Consider the following 22,922-nt stretch of genomic DNA (forward strand, 5'->3'; position numbering starts at 1 on the left):
ACGTGACGTAAACACGATGCAGTATGTGAGTATTAAAGACTAAAAGTGACAGTTTGTTCTGTATTACTCATTCAATGAGTAAGACGTAATCCGGGGTAGGAAATACTAATGGTAGCCAGTTCTTGGACTTCCAGGACACAACGGAATCCCGCTAAAGGTCCTGAAGCATACATATCAATCAAAGCAATTGCGTACTAAATTATACAACATGGCGGACTGACCTTTACGCTCAAATATTTTTTTACTTTCCTCGCTTGTTAACACTGACATTTTTTTTTTTCATTTTTACTTCTACGCTTCCTCTGCAGCCCTCATTACTCTTTAAGTTTGTCAGTACTTTTGTTTTTTAGTACTTCCTTGGCCTCTACCTGGCCTCCTTTTTTCCTTCCTCGACGCCGCATAGGAAGCATTCCCACTGGGATGCATTCAAGGTATCAATTTAATTGGAATGCACGGTATTCGCATTTAGTCTGTGTTGTGGTGTAATAGCGACAAAGGACAACAAGAAAGTGGTAAGGTATATCCGTCATGACAAGCGTGTCCAAAACTAAAAGTTATTGTTGTTTATGTTTTTTTTTAATTTTAGCTTTTAGTGCCACCGACCAATAAAAACCCGGCGTTATAAAGACATAATCGTTGCCCCACCCCCCCACCCCCAGCGAGCATCACAGATGCTCACAGCATGATGAATAACCACTGGGGGCGGGGGGTGGGGAGTGGGGGGGCACAAACACCCATTCATCCATTATGCCGCTGCCTGCTTGCCCTCAAAGTGGGAGCATGCGGGTCTATACTGCTTTGTGCATTATAGATGAGTGTGTGTGTGGGGGGGGGGTGGGGGTGGGTGCGGGGGGCGGGGGGTGGGCGCACAACCACAACATCTTGATCAAAACGCTTGACCCTGGTGGCTGGGACTGCGTGAATACGGAGAAGAGAGCAGTGAGACAGCATGATGTATCAGAGAATGGATGGATGGATGGATGGATGGATGGACGAAGGAGGAGAAGTTGATGAACAAAAGGAAGGAAATGAGACCGGTGAGAGATGGGAATGGGTAAACAAATCGTCTTTTATTTTCAGGGGATTAAAAACAGGCACTTTGAACAATTCACAGTCCATATTTAGATTAGGAAAGCAGGAAGTGAACAAATGTAACAGTTACTGATTGTAAAAGTACCAGATGGAGGGATAGGATTTAATAAGCTTAACATAAGCTTAAAATAAGCTTAAAATAGGCTTAAAAAATTAAAATAAAATTAAATAAATAATAAAAATTAAAACAAAAAAAACTTAAACTATATTAGGAAAGCAGGAAGTGAACAAATGTAACAGTTACTGATTGTAAAAGTACCAGATGGAGGGATAGGATTTAATAAGCTTAAAATAAGCTTAAAATAAGCTTAAAATAGGCTTAAAAAAATTAAAATAAAATTAAATAAATAATAAAAATTAAAACAAAAAAAACTTAAACTATATTAGGAAAGCAGGAAGTGAACAAATGTAACAGTTACTGATTGTAAAAGTACCAGATGGAGGGGTAGGATTTAATAAGCTTAAAATAAGCTTAAAATAAGCTTAAAATAGGCTTAAAAAATTAAAATAAAATTAAATAAATAATAAAAATTAAAACAAAAAAAACTTAAACTATATTAGGAAAGCAGGAAGTGAACAAATGTAACAGTTACTGATTGTAAAAGTACCAGATGGAGGGGTAGGATTTAATAAGCTTAAAATAAGCTTAAAATAAGCTTAAAATAAGCTTAAAATAGGCTTAAAAAAATTTAAATAAAATTAAATAAATAATAAAAATTAAAACAAAAAAAACTTAAACTATATTAGGAAAGCAGGAAGTGAACAAATGTAACAGTTACTGATTGTAAAAGTACCAGATGGAGGGGTAGGATTTAATAAGCTTAAAATAAGCTTAAAATAAGCTTAAAATAGGCTTAAAAAATTAAAATAAAATTAAATAAATAATAAAAATTAAAACAAAAAAAAACTTTAACAATATATTAGGAAAGCAGGAAGTGAACAAATGTAACAGTTACTGATTGTAAAAGTACCAGATGGAGGGGTAGGATTTAATAAGCTTAAAATCATCTTAAAATCATCTTAAAATCATCTTAAAATCAGCTTAAAATCATCTTAAAATCAGCTTAAAATTAAATAAAATTAAATAAAAAAAAACAACAAAAAAAAACTTAAACTATATTAGTAAAGCAGGAAGTGAACAAATGTAACAGTTACTGATTGTAAAAGTACCAGATGGAGGGGTAGGATTTAATAAGCTTAAAATCAGCTTAAAATCAGCTTAAAATCAGCTTAAAATTAAATAAAAATTAAAAAAAAAAAACTTAAACTATATTAGGAAAGCAGGAAGTGAACAAATGTAACAGTTACTGTTTGTAAAAGTACTAGATGGAGGGGTAGGATTTAACAAGCTTAAAATAAGCTTAAAATAAGCTTAAAATAAGCTTAAAATCAGCTTAAAATAAGCTTTTAATAAGCTTAAAATTAAATTAAAATAATAATAATAAAATAAAATAATAAAATAAAATTAAATAAAATTAAATAAAATTAAATAAAATTAAATAAAATTAAATAAAATTAAATAAAATTGAATTAAATTAAATTAAATAAATAATAAAAATTAAAACAGACTCGCCAGCCAACATCAAGTACGTATCAAGTCATCAAGTATCAACTACTCTTCTGGTCCTACAAGATAGAAAGTAGCCAGTCTTATAGTACATAGCATGTACTACAGACATGCACAAGCACTCTAGCAGTACCAGATCATACCCATGACCATATGTCCTCCAGACCTTAGTCTAATGAACCCCGGCTAGTCTTCAGACTCGTGTCGGTATCAAACTTCAAACTCTGGTCCGTCTGTGACGCCTCATGTAAACGTGAATAATGGATGATCGTTTTAACTTTTAATGAAAGCCGAGGCGGAGCAGGAGTCCCCGTTTTTTAATTTAGCAGAGCGTATATTTACAGCAGTACTTCCTGCATGAAACAAGTACATACAGTACAAGCAGTACTACATCGTTTGAGCCATTTTATGGACTTGTCACGAGGTGAAACCAGGACGATTTTTATTTAACTTGCTTTATTAAAAGGTGAGGCGCAGTAATGACTCACCAAACACTCCTCGTTTCTTTGTGAATTTATGATATTTATATTTCATGTCCCGACATCATTGAACACAAACTTGGACTCCTACCTTTTACGAGGACCACAAACGTCTCACAAGACCTTAGGAATTAACTTAACCGCGACCAAAGCTGTTTGTTTGTCTTTTTTTTTAGCGCCGGGGAGTTCATAGCATACATATTTAAACAGGCAACGCTAGCATATGTAGCTGGTTATATAAGTGAACCCGCATCACAGTAGATTGTTTACGAGGAAAGATGCTCACTCGAATGATCGTCACAAAATCTTTGGTTAGAATACTTCTGCAATACTAATTAAGACATTTCCATTGTGGATCAATAAAGTTCGGCTCGGTTTCAGAAGACACACAGACCTTCTTAACACTTCAAAATGGAAGTTTTTCCTCTGGGCATTTCGAAAAGAGTCGTGTTAAATAAATCAATCAATTGTATACCAACAGTACAAACCAAACCACAAACTCTTCATGTACAGCGGAACCTCCGTTAGCATCCGCCGCGATTCGCATGTTTTTCGGTTAACGCCTCAGTTTGAGTACATTTTTTTGGTTAACACACAACATGCTATCACAGTAGATTGTTTACGAGGAAAGATGCTCACTCGAATCATCGTCACAAAATCTTTGGTTAGAATACTTCTGCAATACTAATTAAGACATTTCCATTGTGGATCAATAAAGTTCGGCTCGGTTTCAGAAGACACACAGACCATCTTAACACTTCAAAATGGAAGTTTTTCCTCTGGGCATTTCGAAAAGAGTCGTGTTAAATAAATCCATCAATTACCAACAAAATACAGTCAATAAAGAGTCAATAAACCAAACCACAAACTCTTCATGTACAGCGGAACCTCCGTTAGCATCCGCCGCGATTCGCATGTTTTTCGGTTAACGCCTCAGTTTGAGTACATTTTTTTGGTTAACACACAACATGCTATCACAGTAGATTGTTTACGAGGAAAGATGCTCACTCGAATCATCGTCACAAAATCTTTGGTTAGAATACTTCTGCAATACTAATCGAGGCATTTCCATTGTGGATCAATAAAGTTCGGCTCGGTTTCAGAAGACACACAGACCATCTTAACACTTCAAAATGGAAGTTTTTCCTCTGGGCATTTCGAAAAGAGTCGTGTTAAATAAATCCATCAATTACCAACAAAATACAGTCAATAAAGAGTCAATAAACCAAACCACAAACTCTTCATGTACAGCGGAACCTCCGTTAGCATCCGCCGCGATTCGCATGTTTTTCGGTTAATGCCTCGGTTTGAGTACATTTTTTTTGGTTAACACACAACATGGCATCACAGTAGATTGTTTACGAGGAAAGATGCTCACTCGAATGATCGTCACAAAATCTTTGGTTAGAATACTTCTGCAATACTAATTAAGACATTTCCATTGTGGATCAATAAAGTTCGGCTCGGTTTCAGAAGACACACAGACCTTCTTAACACTTCAAAATGGAAGTTTTTCCTCTGGGCATTTCGAAAAGAGTCGTGTTAAATAAATCGATCAATTACCAACAAAATACAGTCAATAAAGAGTCAATAAACCAAACCACAAACTCTTCATGTACAGCGGAACCTCCGTTAGCATCCACCGCGATTAGCATGTTTTTCGGTTAATGCCTCAGTTTGAGTACATTTTTTTGGTTAACACACAACATGCTATCACAGTAGATTGTTTACGAGGAAAGATGCTCACTTGAATCATCGTCACAAAATCTTTGGTCAGAATACTTCTGCAATACTAATCGAGGCATTTCCATTGTGGATCAATAAAGTTCGTCTCGGTTTCAGAAGACACACAGACCTTCTTAACACTTCAAAATGGAAGTTTTTCCTCTGGGCATTTCGAAAAGAGTCGTGTAAAATAAATCGATCAATTGTATACCAACAGTAGAACCAAACCACAAACTCTTCATGTACAGCGGAACCTCCGTTAGCATCCGCCGCGATTCGCATGTTCTTCGGTTCCAGCCTCGGTTTGAGTACATTTTTTTGGTTAACACACAACATGGCATCACAGTAGATTGTTTACGAGGAAAGATGCTCACTGGAATGATCGTCACAAAATCTTTGGTTAGAATACTTCTGCAATACTAATCGAGACATTTCCATTGTGGATCAAAGCATGTTTTTCGGTTAATGCCTCAGTTTGAGTACATTTTTTTGGTTAACACACAACATGGCGTACCTCTTGAGGTGTTATTAATATTAATATGTTTTTTGCTTTGCTTGCTAACAAAGTCGGCTAAGTTGCCGGTCTATGACTCAAAAATTTATTTTTATAATATAATAATTATAGTTTTACATGCATAAAACATTCCCAAATTCCGCAGAAATGAAGAATGAAAAATTATTTGATCTTCATCGATATGGTGACTATTCCCAAAGACACAATATTTTGGGTTACTGAGGTGAGGAAAAATAATGTTTAATAAATTTATGGATTTTTTTTAAAAATAACTTGAAAAGTCGCGAATGTATTTGGATGAAAGAAAGGATCCCAGGTCCCAAAATAGCAAAGTCTGATCCAAAAAAATTAGGATTATTGTTTTGCTTTGGATCAAAAATTCCGATACCGATATCGAATTTTTACGGCCATTTTTATCGGGCGTCCCTTATTTTAAGCTTATTAAATCCTACACCTCCATCTGGTACTTTTACAATCAGTAACTGTTACATTTGTTCACTTCCTGCTTTCCTAATATAGTTTAAGGTTTTTTGTTTTAATTTTTTATTTTATTTAATTTTATCTTAAGCTTATTTTAAGCTTATTTTAAGCTTATTTTAAGCTTATTTTAAGCTTATTTTAAGCTTATTAAATCCTACCCCTCCATCTGGTACTTTTACAATCAGTAACTGTTACATTTGTTCACTTCCTGCTTTCCTAATATAGTTTAAGGTTTTTTGTTTTAATTTTTTATTTTATTTAATTTTATTTAATTTTATCTTAAGCTTATTTTAAGCTTATTTTAAGCTTATTAAATCCTACCCCTCCATCTGGTACTTTTACAATCAGTAACTGTTACATTTGTTCACTTCCTGCTTTCCTAATATAGTTTGAGGTTTTTTGTTTTAATTTTTTATTTTATTTAATTTTATTTATTTTTATCTTAAGCTTATTTTAAGCTTATTTTAAGCTTATTAAATCCTACCCCTCCATCTGGTACTTTTACAATCAGTAACTGTTACATTTGTTCACTTCCTGCTTTCCTAATATAGTTTAAGGTTTTTTGTTTTAATTTTTTATTTTATTTAATTTTATTTAATTTTATCTTGAGCTTATTTTAAGCTTATTTTAAGCTTATTTTAAGCTTATTTTAAGCTTATTAAATCCTACCCCTCCATTTGGTACTTTTACAATCAGTAACTGTTACATTTGTTCACTTCCTGCTTTCCTAATATAGTTTAAGGTTTTTTGTTTTAATTTTTTATTTTATTTAATTTTATTTAATTTTATCTTAAGCTTATTTTAAGCTCATTTTAAGCTTATTTTAAGCTTATTTTAAGCTTATTAAATCCTACCCCTCCATCTGGTACTTTTAAAATCAGTAACTGTTACATTTGTTCACTTCCTGCTTTCCTAATATAGTTTAAGGTTTTTTGTTTTAATTTTTTATTTTATTTAATTTTATTTAATTTTATCTTAAGCTTATTTTAAGCTTATTTTAAGCTTATTAAATCCTACCCCTTCATCGGGTACTTTTACAATCAGTAACTGTTACATTTGTTCACTTCCTGCTTTCCTAATATAGTTTATGTTTTTTTTTGTTTTCATTTTTATTATTTATTTAATTTTATTTAATTTCCCTCGTAATAAGCTACTCCAGTTATTCTTCACAATACAATCCAAGTTAGGTTGGTTTGGGACAAAACAAACGTACAAATAAACAAAGACAGGAAGACAAAAAAAAAAAAACACACCAGCAGGGAATGACCGAGGGAATATTGTTGGGATATAAAATGACTTGGACGGATGAAGGGTAAGGCTGAAAGTGAAATTGACTTTTGAAGCCAGAGTGTAACATCGGAAGCGACGGGGGACACAGAAGAGATGAGAAATATAGAAAAACACATAAAGAAGCCACCCTGATTTTCCGGGAGGACTTTTAGTGCTTCCCTGTCGTTCCCAAATGAAGACATAGAGTATAATGTTCCTGTATTGCGCCGCGGATATTTGCTTTTCCTTTATCTCTAATAGGAAAATCCCATCTTGGCACAAGAGATCAATACAAAGTATAACAAAAGTGAAAATGAAGTCACCACAGGTAGAAAAGCACATAGTCAACATAGCTACCTAGAAACGCCATGACACAGATGCTGATGGCAAACATGGAGCTCAGGCTGAGGGTGGTGCCGTCTTCGTTATGGAACATGGCGAGCGTGACCTCGCAGTGGCGTCCTCGGTAGCCGTCGCTGCAGTGGCACGTGTAGCGGGAGGGCGAGTGGGCCACGCAGGTGCCGTGGCGACACGGACGGCTGGCGCAGAGCGTGTAGACGCACGACTTGCCGGTGGAGATCTCCCTGGTGATGTGGCCTTGGGGGCATCTGCTTGGACAGCATAGGGAAAGTTCGGTTAGTTGTAGTCTGGTGATTTGGTCCACTTTGGTTACGATGGCATACATCACACCATCATCACCCTTCACCATCCCAAAGGAGGAGGAAGAAGCTGAGCTTATTTCATCCGACCTCCATCTGTTTCATTCACTTCCTATGTGGTCGTAGATACCAGACTTGTATACCACTTGTATACCAGACATGTATACCAGACTTGTATACCAGACTTGTATACTACTTTTATACCAGACTTGTTGTCACGCCCTGTGTGGGTTCCTGTGTGACAGTTTGTCTTAGTTTCCTGTCTGGGCTTTGGGTTTACCTTTTGGGACACTCTTATTTTGTATTGGACTTCCTGTCTTTGCCCTGTCTGCTTTCGTTGCCATGGTTACCCACACCTGTCCCTAATTTGTCCTCTATTTAGTTCAGGTGTGCCCTTCTCCCTTTGTGGGATCATTGTTGTTTGTCCTTCTGCTACCTGAGTTGCCTTTTTCCTGCTGCTGCAATTATTGCTAAAATAAATATTTTTACCTGCATTCAGTCCTGCTCTCTGCATCCTGGGGTCGAACCGCAACACAGACATGCCGAACCGTGACACTTGTATTCCACTTGTATACCAGACTTGTATACTACTTATATACCAGACTTGTATACCAGACTTGTATACCACTTGTATACCAGACTTGTATACCAAACTTGTATACTACTTATATACCATACTTGTATACCACTTATATACCAGACTCATATACCAGACTTGTATACCACTTATATACCAGACTTGTATACCAGACTCGTATACCACTTGTATACCACTTACAGTATATACCACTTATATACCAGACTTTTATACCAGACTCGTATACCACTTATATACCAGACTCGTATACCACTTGTATACCACTTATATACCAGACTTGTATACCACTTGTATACTACTTGTATACCAGACTTGTATACTACTTGTATACCACTTATATACCAGACATGTATACCACTTATATACCAGATTTGTATACCACTTATATACCAGACTTGTATACCACTTATATACCAGATTTGTATACCAGACTTGTATACCACTTATATACCAGATTTGTATACCACTTATATACCAGACTTGTATACCACTTATATACCAGATTTGTATACCACTTATATACCAGACTTGTATACCAGACTTGTATACCACTTATATACCAGATTTGTATACCAGACTTGTATACTACTTATAAACCAGACTTATATACCAGACTTGTATACTACTTATATACCAGACTTGTATACCAGACTTGTATACTACTTATATACCAGACTTGTATACCACTTATATACCAGACTTGTATACCAGACTTGTATACCAGACTTGTATACCACTTGTATACCAGACTTATATACCAGACTTGTATACCACTTATATACCAGACTTGTATACTACTTATATACCAGACATGTATACCACTTGTATACCACACTTGTATACCATTTGTATACCAGACTTGTATACCACTTATATACTACTTGTATACTACTTGTATACCAGACTTGTATACTACTCATATATCAGACTTGTATACCAGACGAGTATACCACTTGTATACCAGACTTGTATACTGCTTGTATACCAGACTTGTATATCACTTGTATACCAGACTTGTATACTACTTGTATACCACTTATATACCAGACTTGTATGCCACTTATATACCAGACTTGTATACCACTTGTATACCAGACTTGTATTCCAGACTTGTATACCATACTTGTATACCACTTATATACCAGACTTGTATGCCAGACTTGTATACTACTTATATACCAGACTTGTATACCACTTATATACCAGATTTGTATACCACTTATATACCAGACTTGTATACCACTTATATACCAGATTTGTATACCAGACTTGTATACCACTTATATACCAGATTTGTATACCACTTATATACCAGACTTGTATACCACTTATATACCAGATTTGTATACCACTTATATACCAGACTTGTATACCAGACTTGTATACCACTTATATACCAGATTTGTATACCAGACTTGTATACTACTTATAAACCAGACTTATATACCAGACTTGTATACTACTTATATACCAGACTTGTATACCAGACTTGTATACCACTTATATACCAGACTTGTATACCAGACTTGTATACCAGACTTGTATACCACTTGTATACCAGACTTATATACCAGACTTGTATACCACTTATATACCAGACTTGTATACCAGACTTGTATACTACTTATATACCAGACATGTATACCACTTGTATACCACACTTGTATACCATTTGTATACCAGACTTGTATACCACTTATATACTACTTGTATACTACTTGTATACCAGACTTGTATACTACTCATATATCAGACTTGTATACCAGACGAGTATACCACTTGTATACCAGACTTGTATACTGCTTGTATACCAAACTTGTATACCACTTGTTAACCAGACTTGTATACCACTTATATACCAGACTTGTATACCACTTATATACCAGACCTGTACACCAGACTTGTATACCATACTTGTACACCACTTATATACCAGACTTGTATACCAGACTTGTATACTACTTATATACCAGACTTGTATACCACTTATATACCAGACTTGTACAACAGACTTGTATACCACTTATATACCAGACTTGTATACCACTTATATACCAGACTTGTATACCACTTATATACCAGACTTGTATACTACTTATATACCAGACTTGTATACCAGACTTGTATACCACTTATATACCAGACTTGTACACCATACTTGTATACCACTTATATACCAGACTTGTATAGCATACTTGTATACCACTTATATACCAGCCTTGTATCCCAGACTTAGTGGGCATTGAACCGACACGTGGGCTACTTTGTCGTCTCATGCCTGAAATGAAGAATTAGCATGAGCTAACTGTCCATGGAGACCATCAGCATGCCGCCTACGGAGGTGAGAGGACGTGACAAGATGATGAAGAAGGAAAATCATGAGACAGGAAAAGAACAGGCGAGGAGACATTTTGAATACATTAAATGCACCACCAAGTTTCACCAGCAAATAAAATGCATGGTTTCATACCCCCCCAACCACCCCCCCCCCCCCTTTTAGTGAATAAACAACATCTAGTCAGTTCAAGAGCGATCTTAAAGAGGTACATGCATCATTGTCAAAGTCGGTAATGGAGAGAGCCTTCATGAATGTAAATACAGAAGCTTCACCGCAAGGTGCAAAACCCTGGTCACAATGGAATAATGGAAGAGAAACCCGCTCCATGCTAAAGTCTGTTAGCCGACTCCTGGATCTGCTTCTGCTAAATGTCACAAAACTGATAGGACGGCCCTGATAATGAGCGTAAACAAGCCACCATATTCCCCTGCCAATAAGTACTAAAGATAAAACCAAAAGCAGATACTTTGTACTCTTATTTTGGAGTAAATACACTTACAGGTGGATAACTTAGGGGCATCTAACTGGTTTTCACCCTGGGCCACATCAAGGTGATGGTACCTGTGGGCCTGATGTGACCTTGAAGAATCAGTTCCCAGTTCCACATGTCCGAAAGGAGTAGGAAGAAGCAAAGCTTATTAAATCCTACCCCTCATATCTGGTACTTTTACAATCAGTAACTGTTACATTTGTTCACTTCCTGCTTTCCTAATATAGTTTAAGGTTGTTTTTTTTTTTTTTTAATTTTTATTATTTATTTAATTTAATTTAATTTAATTTTAAGCTTATTTTAAGCTTATTAAATCCTACTCCTCCATCTGGTACTTTTACAATCAGTAACTGTTACATTTGTTCACTTCCTGCTTTCCTAATATAGTTTAAGGTTTTTTTTTGTTTTAATTTTTATTATTTATTTAATTTTATTTAATTTTATTTAATTTTAAGCTTATTTTAAGCTTATTTTAAGCTTATTAAATCCTACCCCTCCATGTGGTACTTTTACAGTCAGTAACTGTTACACTTCTTTGTTCACTTCCTGCTTTCCTAATATAGTTTTAGGTTTTTTTGTTTTAATTTTTATTATATTTTATTTAATTTTATTTTATCTTAAGCTTATTTTAAGCTCATTAAATCCTACCCCTCCATCTGGTACTTTTACAATCAGTAACTGTTACATTTGTTCACTTCCTGCTTTCCTAATATAGTTTAAGGTTTTTTGTTTTAATTTTTATTATTTATTTTATTTAATTTTATTTTATTTTAAGCTTATTTTAAGCTTATTAAATCCTACACCTCCATCTGGTACTTTTACAATCAGTAACTGTTACATTTGTTCACTTCCTGCTTTCCTAATATAGTTTAAGTTTTTTTTGTTTTAATTTTAATTTTTTATTTAATTTATTTTAAGCTTATTTTAAGCTTATTAAAACCTACCCCTCTATCTGGTACTTTTACAATCAGTAACTGTTACATTTGTTCACTTCCTGCTTTCCTAATATAGTTTATGGTTTTTTTGTTTTAATTTTTATTTAATTTTATTTAATCTTAAGCTTATTTTAAGCTTATTTTAAGATTATTTTAAGCTTATTAAATCCTACCCCTCCATCTGGTACTTTTACAATCAGTAACTGTTACATTTGTTCACTTCCTGCTTTCCTAATATAGTTTTATATATTTTTTTTGTTTTAATTGTCATTTTTAAATTAAATTAAATTAAATTAAAACTGGTTCAAGACTCTTCATCCTTGTATTTAGCAAACATCAACTGCTTGTATTGTTTCTCGAATTGGCTCATCGTTGTGCATTGTTTGATTCCTTTACTCAATCCATTCCATTGTTCGATTCCACATACTGAAATGCTATGCCATTTTAGCTGTTTGAAGATGAACTATATCAGCAAGTTGAAGTATTTGTGATTTTAAAAAATAAGGAGTTAGTATGTTCTCTGTTGGCGGCATTATGAATTATCCTTACTGGCCTTTTTTTGCAGTACATTTAGCCAGTGAAGATTGCGATTGTTATTTATGCTTTGTTATTTATGTTATTAATTATTAGGTTATGTGGTTAAAGATACATTATTTAATTTATTTGCCTTCATATGAGAAGAATGGGTGGGTGGGGGGGCTGTTTGTGTGCGCCATCGTACAAAAGGAGTGTTATTGAAATATACAGCACCTGCACTCGTGTTGCCTCCACAGGTCCACGCAGACAAGCGGGGGGGAGCAATGGTGTTTGCTGCAGGCTTCTGAAGAGCAGCCGCGGGACACGCCCTGAGAAGAGACCACTTGAAGCCCATCAGAAGCCTGCTCCTTATCCAGGGGGATGGAGCGGCCATTAAATCTCACATCTCGAATGCAGCCTTTCGGAGGGAGACGAGGAGAAACACAATGAGACCCGCCGAAATCCTTTTCATGCACCGGTTTGAATCCCTGACAGGGACGTTGCTTCAAAAGGAGCTAATCAACGAGTCACAAATGTCATGTTAGAGCTAACTCAGGGGTCTCAAACGTGCGGCCCGCGGGCCAAATGTGGTCCGCAGGACACCAGTTTGCGGCCCCCGCCTTGATATGAAAGTTTAATGTTAGTTAATGTTTGTGCGGCCCGGTTAAATAACTGTTAATAGTTATTCTCCCTATCCGTGTGGAAGTGGTAATTTTTTTGGCTATTTAAGTTGAAAGGAAATAACTTGGAGGCTACCGTTTAGGTCGCTAGCGGTCTAGTTTGCGAGTTAGCATGTGTCTCAAGACCCTGCAGTTGCGCAATATGTTGTAAATAAAAAATATATAAATGTGACTATAGTCGTGTTTTGTTATGTCTACAGGGCTCTAATAATTTTTTGTTAATTTTAATCAGAAAACTATAATCAACTATATGTGATTTCTTAATTTTTTATTATTTGCCGTTTTATTATTATTATTATATTTATTTATTACTGATTAATTTTCTTTATTCTTGATTTATTTGTTTTTCATCTTATTTTGTGCAGAAAAATAAAAATTAAGATATTTGAGAACAGTGGAATTTTTTATCAGAGTTTTTATTGTAGAAAATCGGAACCAAAGCACTGAAAATTTTGTATATTTTTCAAATAATTTTTTTAATAAATAATTTTTATTAATAATTTTTTTTTTTTTTTTTTGGGAAAACCTGATGCGGCCCAGCCTTGCCCAGACGCTAACCCCAGTGGCCCCCAAGTATGTAAATTGAGTTTGAGACCCCTAAGCTAACTCCTCGGGGGTACTTGTGTTAGCAAGTTAGCCACCAATCTATGCACAATTAACTTGTTAGCTAAGCTATCGATTAGCCGCCAATAACGCTTAATTTAGCCACTAATTAGCTCGCACAAGATGACTTCACTAAAGTTTCAACTCTAACCAAAACGAGCCCAATTATTATTATTATTAATTTTATTTAATTTTATTTAATTTTATTTAATTTTATTTAATCTTAAGCTTATGTTAAGCTTATTTTAAGCTTATTTTAAGCTTATTAAATCCTACCCCTCCATCTGGTAATTTTACAATCAGTAACTGTTACATTTGTTCACTTCCTGCTTTCCTAATATAGTTTTTTTTAGTTTTAATTGTCATTTTTAAATTAAATAAAATTAAATAAAATTAAATAAAATTAAATAAAATTAAATAAAATTAAATAAAATTAAATAACCACCCTTGGCCATCTCTGTGTGGAGTTAGCATTTTCTCCCCGTGCATGAGTGTTTTTTTTCCGGGTACTCCGGTTTCCTCCCACATTCCAAAAAAAAACATGCTAGGTTAATTAGCCACTCCAAATTAATTGTCCATAGGTATGAATGTGAGTGTGAATGGTTGTTTGTCTATATGTGCCCTGTGATTGGCTGGCCACCAGTCCAGGGTGTACCCCGCCTCTCGCCCGAAGACAGCTGGGATAGGCTCCAGCACCCCCGCAACCCTTGTGAGGAAAAGCAAGTTAGCCACCAATCTATGCACAATTAACTTGTTAGCTAAGCTATCGATTAGCCGCCAATAACGCTTAATTTAGCCACTAATTAGCTCGCACAAAATGACTTCACTAAAGTTTCAACTCTAACCAAAACGAGCCCAATTACCAAGGAAACTTCGATTGAGTCCCGACGGGAAAGAGTTCCCGATCATGACAGCGGAGGCGTCGATAATGATCTCCTGACTCCGCCCAGGTGACGCTGTTATCTCTCGCCGACCTCCGCCGCCATCCAAGCGAAGGGTGAACTCTCGGCCAAAGCGATCCAGGTCCACTTCGTGCCATTCGCCGTCATCGAGGTGATGGAAAGGCAGCGTCATGTTGTAGTCGCCGTCTCCGAGGTTGTAGAAAACGGTCAGTAAACCCTGGACCACCTGAGTCAAAACCGAAAAAGGAAGTGAACTACTAAAAAACACTTGGGGGTGGACTCAAGACCAGTTGGCTCCAAACTGGTTTGGGAAGCTTGGGCCGGATTCCGAAAATAAAATGTACCTTATAATCTGCTAGAAATACTACAGTACTGTCAAAAATCAGTTTTGTACCATTCGGTTTTTGACAAAAAAATATCGGAAAAAATTTTTTTTCGGTTTTCATACCCTACGGGAAAACTGGTCTCCGTGACTACCGGACGCCGGTCCCATTAGAGTTGGGCCACAAATTTTTTGTCATGCATTTTGTGTGTAGTTTATTTATCCATTGAACACATACACCGATGAATAACTCCGTGTCGAGCTCATTTCTCCCTCTGCCCATGTGCAATACATATATTTTATTTATTTTAAATAAAATAAAATAAAATAAAATAAAATAAAATAAAATAAAATAAAATAAAATAAACTGCTACATTTGTTCACTTCCTGCTTTCCTAATATAGTTTAAGGTTTTTTTGTTTTAATTTTTATTATTTATTTAATTTTATTTAATCTTAAGCTTATGTTAAGCTTATTTTAAGCTTATTTTAAGCTTATTAAATCCTACCCCTCCATCTGGTACTTATCAGTAACTGTTACATTTGTTCACTTCCTGCTTTCCTAATATAGTTTTTTTTAGTTTTAATTGTCATTTTTAAATTCAATAAAATTCAATAAAATTCAATAAAATTCAATAAAATTCAATAAAATTCAATAAAATTCAATAAAATTCAATAACCACCCTTGGCCATCTCTGTGTGGAGTTAGCATGTTCTCCCCGTACATGCGTGTTTTTTATTCCGGGTACTCCGGTTTCCTCCCACATTCCAAAAAAAACATGCTAGGTTAATTAGCCACTCCAAATTAATTGTCCATAGGTATGAATGTGAGTGTGAATGGTTGTTTGTCTATATGTGCCCTGTGATTGGCTGGCCACCAGTCCAGGAGTATACCCCGCCTCTCGCCCATAGACAGCTGGGATAGGCTCCAGCACCCCTGTAACCCTCGTGAGGAATAGCGGTATAAAATAAAATAAAATAAAATGGCCACCAGTCTAGAGTGTAACCCGCCTCTCGCTCATAGACAGCTGGGATACGCTCCAGCACCCCCCGCGACCCTCGTGAGGAAAAGCGGTAGAAAATTAATGAATGAATGAATGAATGAAAATAAAATAAAATAAAATAAAATAAAATAAAATAAAATAAAATAAAATAAAATAAAATAAAATAAAATAAAATAAAATAAAATGGCCACCAGTCCAGGGTGTACCCCGCCTCTTGCCCACAGACAGCTGGGATAGGCTCCAGCACCCCTGCGATCCTTGTGAGGAAAAGCGATAGAAAATGAATGAATGAAAATAAAATAAAATAAAATAAAATAAAATAAAATAAAATAAAATAAAATAAAATAAAATAAAATAAAATAAAATAAAATAAAATAAAATAAAATAAAATAGGCTCCAGCAGAAAATGAATGAATGAATGAATAAAGGGTAGGAACTTAGCAATGCCGGAAGCTAGCATATAGCAATGTTGTGTGGGGGAATGGTTTAACGGGGACACATAACAAAAAGTGAATGACGATTGTAATGACGATTGTACTGCAGTTTTAACCATCCACTCCGTCCATTTGCAGTTTTTCAGTATAATTACTGCAGTTCTCTATAAAATGTCCATTTTATTATATTTCCAGGTACCTGGAACGTTTTTAATTCCACTTCCATTATTTCTTGGGGAAATAAACGCTTGGGTTTTTGTACGCTTCGGTTGTCGTGTGACCTTTTGCGACTAAAAAACCGAGGTTCCGCTCTGTCTGTGTGCATAAAAATGAAAAATGGGTGACACAAATTCTCCACTGATTTGGACTTCCGCCAACGGAATTTGATCATGACAACATAATAAGAAATAGGCCAGGTCCCATGGAGGAAAAAACCGAAAAGGTCGAGGGCTAAGTAGTTAAAAAAAAAAAAAAAATCCAACTTTCAGTGGTAAAAATGAATGTCGTAATTTTACCCGCTCGAATGCTTTGCAAAGTTGGTTACTGCGGAGCAGAAGCAGGAATCCCAAAGGGAACGTATACAAGAGGCAACAATTATCTTCAACAGTTAAGGCTGAGTGAACCCGACGGACTCGACCAATCAGGGGCTCCGATAACTTCAGCTCCTGCGTGTCCAAATCTTAATTAGAAACAGTCGGGCGAGATCATTCGAATTCAGCCTGGCCTGCATTAACTATTGCTCACTCAGCAGGACGTCTTAAATGCCTCCTGCCCGTGAAACTAAAATAAAACTAAAAAAAAAAAAAAAACACTCACTCAAATTATGACTTATTTAAATTATATTAATATTTAATTGTTATATTTATATTTAAAATAATTCAAACTGTGATAATGATATTTTAACTCTACGTCACTAATATTTCCTCATAATATTACAAGTTTATTCTCATTAAAAAAATTTAAAATTAAAAAAAAGACTTTGAAAAAAATTAAAATAATTTTTCAATTCTCACAAAATTAAATTAAAAAAAATTTTGTTTCTTAAATATTGCAACTCTAATGGTAGTAAAATTACATGAATGTACATGTATCATCATATCATCATATTTATGAAGATGTATATTTAAATTATATTTATATTTAATTGCTGTATTAAATATTAATTAAAATATTTAAATTATATTTATTTGTTATATTTATATTTAAAATAATTATTATATATTTATTCTCGTAAAACTGTGATTTTTCTCGTTAATATTTCATTTCTGCTGTTTTTTTTTAATTTTCCAACTACTTCAATTTTCTTCTTCCAAATTCTGACATAAGAATTATTATTCTTCATAATATTACAAGTTGATTCTTGTAAAATTGCCACTTTTTTCTGCTTTTTGTTTTTCATGATATTATGACTTCAAAAAAATATTTTTTAATATTTTTTTTATAATTATTATTTTAAAATAATATTTTAACTCTACGTCACTAATATTTCCTCATAATATTACAAGTTTATTCTCATTAAAAAAATTTAAAATTTAAAAAAAGACTTAAAAAAAAATTCAAATAATTTTTCTATTCTCACGAAATTACAGCCATTTTTAAAAAAAATTTCCAACCATTTCAACTTCCTTTTTGTCAATCATTCACATAATTATAACTTTATTCCCATAATAATTCCCAAACTAATTTTCCAAAGATCACAACCTTATTTTGTTTTTTTTTAATGACATTTTGAATTAAAAAAAATTTTTTTTCTTAAATATTGCAACTCTAATGATAGTAAAATGACATGATTGTACCTCATCATATTTATGAAGATGTATATTTAAATTATATTTATATTTAATTGCTGTATTAAATCTTAATTAAAATATTTAAATTATATTTATATTTAATTGTTATATTTACATTTAAAATAATTATTAAATATTTATTCTCGTAAAACTGTGATTTTTCTCGTTAATATTTCATTTCTGCTGTTTTTTTTTTAATTTTCCAACTACTTCAATTTTCTTCTTCCAAATTCTGACATAAGAATTATTATTCTTCTTATTATATTACAAGTTGATTCTTGCAAAATTGCCAAATTTTTTCTGCTTTTTGTTTTTCATGATATTATGACTTCAATTTTTTTTTTAATTATTTTAAAATAATAATATTTTAACTCTACATCACTATTTCCTCATAATATTACAAGTTTATTCTCATTAAAAAAAATTTAATAAAAAAAAGACTTAAAAAAAATTAAAATAATTTTTTCTATTCTCACGAAATTATAGCCATTAAAAAAAAAAAATTTCCAACCATTTCAACTTCCTTTTTGTCAATCCTTCACATAATTATAACTTTATTCCCATAATAATTCCCAACCTAATTTTCCAACCTTAACAACAACAACAACAACAACCTTTTGTTTTTTTTTATGACAAAATATTTTTTTTTCTAAAATATTGCAACTCTAATGCTAATAAAATGACATGATTGTCCGTCACTAATATTTCCTCATAATATTACAAGTTTATTCTCATTAAAAAATTTTAAAATTTAAAAAAAGACTTTTGTAATTTTTCTAGTCTCAGCCATTTTTTTAAAATTTTCCAACCATTTCAACTTCCTTTTTGTCAATCATTTACATAATTATAACTTTATTCCCATAATAATTCCCAACCTAATTTTCCAAAGATCACAACCTTATTTTGTTTTGTTTATGACATTTTGAATTTAAAAAATATATTTCTTTCTTAAATATTGCAACTCTAATGATAGTAAAATGACATGATTGTACCTCATCATATTTATGAAGATGTATATTTAAATTATATTTATATTTAGTTGCTGTATTAAATATTAATTAAAATATTTAAATTATATTTATATTTAATTGTTATATGTATATTTAAAATAATTATTAAATATTTATTCTCGTAAAACTGTGATTTTTCTTGTTAATATTTCATTTCTGCTGTTTTTTTTTTAATTTTCCAACTACTTCAATTTTCTTCTTCCAAATTCTGACATAAGAATGATTATTCTTCATAATATTACAAGTTGATTCTTGCAAAATTGCCAATTTTTTTCTGCTTTTTGTTTTTCATGATATTATGACTTCCAAAAAATTTTTTCTAATTTTTTTTTATAATTATTATTTTAAAATAATATTTTAACTCTACGTCACTAATATTTCCTCATAATATTACAAGTTTATTCTCATTAAAAACATTTAAAATTTAAAAAAGACTTAAAAAAATTTAAAATATTTTTTCTATTCTCACGAAATTACAGCCATTTTTTTTTAAATTTTCCAACCATTTCAACTTCCTTTTTGTCAATCATTTACATAATTATAACTTTATTCCCATAATAATTCCCAACCTAATTTTCCAACCTTAACAACAACAACAACAACAACCTTTTGTTTTTTTTTATGACAAAATATTTTTTTTTCTAAAATATTGCAACTCTAATGCTAATAAAATGACATGATTGTCCGTCACTAATATTTCCTCATAATATTACAAGTTTATTCTCATTAAAAAAATTTAAAATTTAAAAAAAGACTTTTGTAATTTTTCTAGTCTCAGCCATTTTTTTAAAATTTTCCAACCATTTCAACTTCCTTTTTGTCAATCATTTACATAATTATAACTTTATTCCCATAATAATTCCCAACCTAATTTTCCAAAGATCACAACCTTATTTTGTTTTGTTTATGACATTTAGAATTTAAAAAATATATTTCTTTCTTAAATATTGCAACTCTAATGATAGTAAAATGACATGATTGTACCTCATCATATTTATGAAGATGTATATTTAAATTATATTTATATTTAGTTGCTGTATTAAATATTAATTAAAATAATAAATAAATTTATATTTAATTGTATATGTATATTTAAAATAATTATTAAATATTTATTCTCGTAAAACTGTGATTTTTCTTGTTAATATTTCATTTCTGCTGTTTTTTTTTTAATTTTCCAACTACTTCAATTTTCTTCTTCCAAATTCTGACATAAGAATTATTATTCTTCATAATATTACAAGTTGATTCTTGCAAAATTGCCAATTTTTTTCTGCTTTTTGTTTTTCATGATATTATGACTTCCAAAAAATTTTTTCTATTTTTTTTTAATAATTATTATTTTAAAATAATATTTTAACTCTACGTCACTAATATTTCCTCATAATATTACAAGTTTATTCTCATTAAAAACATTTAAAATTTAAAAAAGACTTAAAAAAATTAAAATAATTTTTCTATGCTCACGAAATTACAGCCATTTTTTTTTAATTTTCCAAACATTTCAACTTCCTTTTTGTCAATCCTTCACATAATTATAACTTTATTCCCATAATATTTCCCAACCTAATTTTCCAAAGATCACAACCTTATTTTGTTTTTTTTAAATGACATTTTGAATTTAAAAAATATTTTTTTTTCTTAAATATTGCAACTCTAATGATAGTAAAATGACATGATTGTCCCTCATCATATTTATGAAGATGTATATTTAAATTATATTTATATTTAATTTCTGAATTAAATATTAATTAAAATATTTAATATTAAATTTAAATATTTAATATTTAATTTAAATAATTAATATTTTAACTACGTCACTAATATTTCCTCATAATATTACAAGTTTATTCTCATAAAAATTATTATTATTATAAATATTATTTTCCAACCATTTCAACTTCCTTTTTGTCAATCATTCTCATAATTATAACTTTATTCCCATAATAATTCACAACCTTATTTTGTTTTTTTATGACATTTAGAATTTTAAAAATATTTTATTTTCTTAAATATTGCAACTCTAATGCTACTAAAATGACATGATTGTCCCTCATCATATTTATGAAGATGTATATTTAAATTATATTTATATTTAATTGCTGTATTAAATATTAATTAAAATATTTAATATTTAATTTAAATATTTAATATTTAATTTAAAATTTTAATATTTTAACTACGTCACTAATATTTCCTCATAATATTACAAGTTTATTCTCATAAAAAAATTATTATTATAAATATTATTTTCCAACCATTTCAACTTCCTTTTTGTCAATCATTCTCATAATTATAATTATATAATTATAATAATTTATAATTTATTCCCATAATAATTCACAACCTTATTTTGTTTTTTTTATGACATTTTGAATTTTAAAAATATTTTATTTTCATAAATATTGCAACTCTAATGCTACTAAAATGACATGATTGTCCCTCATCATATTTATGAAGATGTATATTTAAATTATATTTATATTTAATTGCTGTATTAAATATTAATTAAAATATTTAATATTTAATTTAAATAATTAATATTCAATTGTAATAATTAATTTTTAATTTTAATAATTAATATTTAATTGTAATAATTAAATATTTACAATATTTAAACTCATAAAAACTCACCTCTAAACGAAGGTATTCGTTCTGCTCCTTCGTCAGCAGGCTGAGGATGACACCAGAAGCGACACGTGTTCGAATCCCGGCCTGGACTCTTATCTGTCTCGCAGGCAGCGACCACAGCAGCTGGAACTGAACGTGGCTGCGTCCATCAAAGGAGAACTCTGGAAGCGCTTGTCCATCACAAAGCATGTTCAATTAATTCAGCTGTCGACTGGGAAAACGCGTGTGAGAAGCTTCGTTCTACCCGAGATCCTTTGAGCAAAGCTTCTAACATCAAATTGTTGTGCTTGCGAGGTCCAAAACTGAAACCTTCACCAAAGATCTCCAACAACGTGTACTACCACGGTATTTTCAAAGTACTTACGTTGGTCACATTGCGGCCCGGTAAAACCTGGAACGCATCGGCAGCTCATAGAACTCGGCTCCGCTTGTTGTTCCGTGTCGGAGCAGAGGTCATCGCTAAAAGAGCAGCCTGGCACGCTGTTGGCAGACTGGGCTGGAGATCCAAGGTCAAAGAGCTGAGCAGAAGAAGATGGTAGGAAAGATGTGGTTAGTGGGAGAAGAAAGACACAATCAATGAATTTGGGTGGAGCCCGCAACATCGGAGACCTTTAGAATCTAAAGGGAAAAAAAATAAATAATGATGTACACAAATTACCTTGGTAGATAAAATGGGTATATTACCATGGTAGATAAAATGGGTATATTACCTTGGTAGATAAAATGGGTATATTACCTTGGTAGATACAATGGGTATATTACCTTGGTAGATAAAATGGGTATATTACCTTGGTAGATAAAATGGGTATATTACCCTGGTAGATAAAATGGGTATATTACCTTGGTAGATACAATGGGTATATTACCTTGGTAGATAAAATGGGT

At 32.2% G+C, this 22,922-nt stretch overlaps 1 protein-coding gene across 2 annotated transcripts in view; it reads right to left on the reverse strand.

The window, feature by feature from the left end:
• The window catches only part of LOC131138558 (neural-cadherin-like), a 148,022-nt gene that overhangs the window by 7,884 nt on the left and 117,216 nt on the right, over positions 1–22,922 (reverse strand). Inside the window, exons 27-31 of one of the 2 annotated variants that reach the window (XM_058087570.1) lie at positions 22,402–22,555; positions 22,041–22,207; positions 14,809–15,073; positions 12,897–13,080; positions 7,484–7,734 (exon numbers count right to left, since the gene is read on the reverse strand). In XM_058087570.1, coding sequence (XP_057943553.1) covers positions 7,484–7,734; positions 12,897–13,080; positions 14,809–15,073; positions 22,041–22,207; positions 22,402–22,555 — 1,021 coding nt within the window. Of the gene's footprint in view, positions 1–7,483; positions 7,735–12,896; positions 13,081–14,808; positions 15,074–22,040; positions 22,208–22,401; positions 22,556–22,922 lie in introns of those variants that run through there. The other variant, XM_058087571.1, reaches the window with a different exon arrangement.

The sequence above is a fragment of the Doryrhamphus excisus genome, chromosome 11, assembly GCF_030265055.1.
Source record: "Doryrhamphus excisus isolate RoL2022-K1 chromosome 11, RoL_Dexc_1.0, whole genome shotgun sequence".
NCBI classification, from domain to species: domain Eukaryota; kingdom Metazoa; phylum Chordata; class Actinopteri; order Syngnathiformes; family Syngnathidae; genus Doryrhamphus; species Doryrhamphus excisus.